Here is a 5,412-nt window from a genome sequence, read left to right on the forward strand (position 1 = left end):
ACGCATCACAAAAAGCTTACAAAATACATATCTTAAGACATAACAATTTATAAAAAAAATTTCATCATGTCTCTTTTAAAATATACATCAATATTCATCAATCGATATTGAAGAATTTCGTGAACTAATTTGCGTCGTAAATCGCAGCGTCATTAACTCTCGAACGCGGAAAATGCATACATCGCGCGTTTACTTAATACTAAAAACATATAGTCTTATAGACAGGCGCTTGTTCAATCGATCGTATATCATTTTTACGTCGAAAATGTCGCCTAAGCTCAATTAAGTAAATACATTCTTCCTATAACAGGAAGTCTGCCCTCACACTTGTTATTTTAACGTTGAACAAACGCTAATCGATCAACATAGTTTGCAGCTGCCAAATGCGTGGAATGAGTTCGCGTTTGTTGTCGGTACCTGCGACTCACTGCACAAATAAATTACACGAGAAATCACGTGCTTGAAAAGACCAGAATACAAATCATCATCCAAACGATACGCTTTGCTCAGATAATTCGTTCAGTAGTATTTGTCCTGATCAAGATCGGCACGGATGTGTTGCTGGCCATGACTATTACGCTTCAGAGTGGCGGATTCATAATCGAGACTCTTTGGATATAACTTAGGACTGCCGAGGCCGTTGACATTGGGATTGTTCTTGCCACGTAAAGTACCGTTTCCATTAGTGCTGCCTGAAAAACTGGGCTGTCGTTTCGCGTTCACCTATAAAAATTAGCTTCTTTGAAGTATCCACCAAGCGTAACTAGCAATCGAATGCTTCTTTGAGTCTTACCTCCTTCAATGGCACAATGACATAAGAATTCTGTTTACTGATATAATGGGGACTCCCTGGAATGCTCGGCTTGCGTCGTTTCAAATAGCAAAAGCATAACACCGCGGTTAAGGCCAGGCCGATGGTAAAACTGATTACGCAGCCGCCCACCGCCGCACCCACCGTGACGCCCGAACTCTCTACACTCGAAGGCAAGGCGTTTACATCTAAAAAAATATATGCAATGCTTAGCAATCTTTAATTAATTAAATTGTTGTTTAAAAGCACAACAAATATCGTATTTTAAATATAAAGTATAAATATTCTGTAGACGTCATATCATCCTATAGACGCCATAAAATTGTTCCAAAATCTCACCATTATCCATGCAGTCTGCAGGAAGGCAGTCGCGTGTTTCGCGAGTTAGTCCTTGACACATGCCGGGTCCATGCTGAAGACATGTTCGCTTTCTGTGCTGTTGATGATCGCCATCGCAGGGAGTCCAATACGACCACGTGTCCCAACCAGCTAATGATTCGCAACTGGACATCTCGCAGATCTCCTTGTCCAATCTTGGACCGTTGCAACTTTCTGGACCGAGACATTCTCTCGTCCTCGTACGCACTCCGATGCCGCAAGTCGTTGAACATTCGGACCACTCCGTCCAGCACGACCATTGACCTTCCGCTGTATTGCCGTGACATGAGTGTGAATTACAAATTCTGCTCTGCGTGGCGAGACCATTTTCACAAGGTGGCGATTCGCATTGTCTAACCTGTAAAAATGTATAATCATATTTTTGTATTATATTATTAAAAAACTAAATATATTAAAAAATTAAAATATTTTGATCACTTTAAGGTAAATTATTCGTTCTCCATTTCACAGAACTAAAAAAAGTCTTTCGTGGTCATAATTTTATTATATTATTATACATAAAGTGAACTTTATTTTATAATTTTAAATAAATTTTATTTTATTTTATTTTTAAATAAATAATTTAATCAAACAGCGAAAATGTTCGGTTTTCAAAATGCTTAATAAAATGATATGATTTTATTTTGGCCAAGGTAGTATCGAGATAAAACTACGAGAAATACTTACCCTATGCTGGGTACCCTTTCCACAAGGACGATCGCACGAGCCCCAAGAGGACCATTCCCCCCAGCCATTCTCATTGATGGACTCCGCGTAGGTATCTTTTCCTCTGAGACAAGACCCATCGTTCCTGCAGGAACGTTCCTCTTCTTTAGCGAGCTGCACTCGTACACTTGACGGATCATCCGTCTGCGCGCGGCAACTAAATCGGAAACGCTTTTCTAAATAAACTGTGCTGTCACTTTGTAAACTAGAGTTTACGGTCAACCAAGGAGTCCATCCGGAATATCTTCTCGTCTCTGTGCATTTGTGATTGTTACATTCCTCAATCTAAAATACATTCGATCTCATCAGCATTTCCTCCAATTTTCTATTCGGCTATCAAGAAAGACTATAAAAAAGAAGAAATATTTCTTTTCATGAGATATTTGAAATTTACCTGAAAATCGCATCCTGGACATTCAACACCACCCTTCTTTGGCGAGGGACTGTCACAGGTTCTTTTTCTCAGACGTATTCCTATAAAATGGAAATTGCCAATTTTATAAGAAAGCATGGAATACTATTTATATGTTATCTCAAACAGTACAAGCATGTACTGTAAATTCTTGTTTTTTTGAAAGTATTTTACAAATGTTTTTTGAGTTTTGGATTGACCAGAATTATTACCACGACTACGAGGATATTCGGAAATATTTACCACCGTTGCAAGGCCGTGTACACGCATGCCAAGGACCCCAGATCGACCACTGACCAGTTTGAGGCGGTGGGGTGGTTTTAGCGGGGGCAGGACAGGGCGGTAGATCGATGCACATGATATCATCATGATCATGCCCGACGCAAACGCGTCCACCAAATGCAGGTGCTGGATTCGTGCAAGTCCGCCGACGGGTTTTCATCGCGAAACCGCAGGTCTGAGAGCACGCTGACCAAGCCGACCAAGCGGTCCAACCGCCATGGACAGTGCAATTTGTTACTCTAACTCGTGTACCCGTGCAACTCTCGCCACCGTGCTGTGGTGGAGGGTTATTGCATTCCCTGGTTTGACATTGACACGTGTCGATCTTCTATAAATCAAATTTCCAGCTTATAAATTTCATGACTTTACGATAGAAAAGCTTATAATCGAATCGCTTTTAATAAAAATAAAATATGGATTTCCAAATTTTATTATATATATTTTATAATAAAGAAACTGTGTTCATATTTATATTTTTAAATCTATGTTAAAATTCATTTATGATCAATTCCGTTTGCGAAGGAAAACATATTTTTTACATTGTGATAAACGTAATAAATATATATGCCCACAAACCTCTGCGTGCTCGTGCGAGTGCGAGTGAACGTGACTATGTCCGAGCGACTGTTCTCCTGTACCATGTTGGCAGGATGACCAAGGACTCCATGCACTCCAACCTCCGTCAACAGGATCGGTAAGCACCGGACACTTGGTGACTTCCTGATGCCAATGATTTGCCAAATAATTATATTGATAATTCTGTTTCGGTGCCTCCGCGCACTTCATGAGAAGCTCGTTCCACCCGCAATACGGCTCTTGAGCGTTCAAACACGCTTGACGGCTCCGATGACGATAACATTGAACAGCAGGTATGCTAAATGATGGAAAGCACGATGCGGTTTAATGAAGCATTTAACACTAACAATATTTGCTATTTATGATAATGTACATAATTTACGATTAAACGACATCTATCTAGAATGACATGATTTAGATGATATTATCAGTGCCATTTAGATGACATTATAGATTTATTTTTGTTTTCGACAATATAATGTCGTTCACAAAGTTCAAATATTGCGATTACGGTTGGAGTAGTTGTCTTACCGCAAAAGGCCAATTTCCATGCCAACATAGAGGCTCTGCGTGTCCTTGAGGAACTGCAATGTCATCGGCGGTGAGGGTAAGGGTCCCCAAACTTCGACAATGCAGGTCTCCTGTGTCCTAGGCAGAACCGAGATCTTCTTGATTAGACCGGTTGCTGTGGCGACATAGAGGACAGTTACGCTGCGATGCAACTTAGTTGGAGTAACGTCCACCGCGATGTGGGTGAATCGCTCGAGAGTTACGGTATGCAGCGGCTCCAGCATCGTACTTTGCACTGCTTCGTCCATCAACTGGTACCGTTGATTGTCCATGATCTGATGCGGCGCGGTATCAGATGAAGATCCGCAGCGCTGGCGATTATGATGGGCGACCGGTCTCCTTTCCCAGGCGGCACCTGCATTTTCTTGATATTTAAAAGGCCCATTAAAACTGGCAACTATGGCTGACATGTTGAACGCACAGATAGCCGAGCCTGCGATGCCGTTACTGCAACGAAGAAAAAAGATTTCATTTAATGCAGGTTTCTTTTTTAAGAAATCGCAGCTTCCTTATGCGAAAAGCATTCCTTTGTATTCAAGCGATAAAGAACATTAAGACAGAGGAATTAGCGATCGTGCATAATGCTGGTAAACGATAGACCTCAAATAACTTAAGATATTAAAGATAAATGGCTTAACAATGTAAATTTCTAACATAAAGTTAATAGAGATGTGCAAATTATTCAATTCAATATTCGAAAATTTTACAGAGTTTAAATTAAATCAAATTTAAATCTGTAGGATTCAAATTTAAACTATCCGAAAATTTCGAATTTAAATGTGCGAATACAATTCACATATATTGACAATTTTATATATAAAATCATATTTCTCATTAATAAATAAAACAAATAAAAATTGTTTTGTTTAGATATTAAAAGATTTAACTTAACAATAATTTTGATATTAATCAAAATTTTGTTTCAACGATTTGATTTAATTCAATTCGGCGTCAGAAAATCTCGCACATCTCTATTATATCAGGAAACTTAACGGGCCACGTAAAATATAAATAAAATTACAAATTTTTCGCACGACTTCCATAAATACTTCATTGTTTAATTAAAATTAATCAATATTACTTTAAAATAAAGTCTGCGTTGCATATCTCATAACCAATTTGTCATTTACCGTCTCATGTGTCCATCTGGAATTGTGCAGACATAAACACAGATGATAATTAATGCGTCTTCAGATTAATCGGTCCGATGAATGATACTTACATGGGAGTTGTGAAGGTCGCGTAAATGATTCCCTCTTCTGGATGATAAGCCGCACCTTGGATTTCATCGTAATAAAATGGGAATTCGCCGGGAAGAGAACAATTCAAGCGGGCCTTACTGAAAGTCGTCCACACATCTTTCATCATAATTTGTCCACCCCGGTCGTTTTTACAGACTCTTGCTATCCTCGAGTATATTTTCTGCAGTCAAATATTGTAATGTCAAATATTGTAATGATTAAACTTTCACGAATATAAATCTCACTAATTATAACAAATTATCAATTAATAAAAGATAAAACATTCAAAAATTAAAATAAGATATTTTAAGCAAATGAGAATCGACGCGATGGTACGTACGTAATTAGATTAATTAATATAAAATTTATTAGTAAGTCTATATATATATATATATATATATATATATATATAATAA

At 38.3% G+C, this 5,412-nt stretch overlaps 1 protein-coding gene across 1 annotated transcript in view; it reads right to left on the reverse strand.

Moving 5' to 3' along the window:
* Positions 1–519: 519 nt before the first annotated feature.
* The window catches only part of LOC105626587 (semaphorin-5B), a 68,800-nt gene continuing 63,907 nt past the window's right edge, over positions 520–5,412 (reverse strand). Inside the window, 9 exon segments of the mRNA XM_012207884.1 lie at positions 520–723; positions 794–999; positions 1,151–1,547; positions 1,877–2,200; positions 2,310–2,389; positions 2,574–2,937; positions 3,186–3,483; positions 3,717–4,202; positions 4,978–5,219. Of these exon segments, the coding sequence (XP_012063274.1) occupies positions 520–723; positions 794–999; positions 1,151–1,547; positions 1,877–2,200; positions 2,310–2,389; positions 2,574–2,937; positions 3,186–3,483; positions 3,717–4,202; positions 4,978–5,219 (2,601 nt within the window).

Source organism: Atta cephalotes (genome assembly GCF_000143395.1).
Source record: "Atta cephalotes unplaced genomic scaffold scaffold00001, whole genome shotgun sequence".
Lineage (NCBI taxonomy): Eukaryota > Metazoa > Arthropoda > Insecta > Hymenoptera > Formicidae > Atta > Atta cephalotes.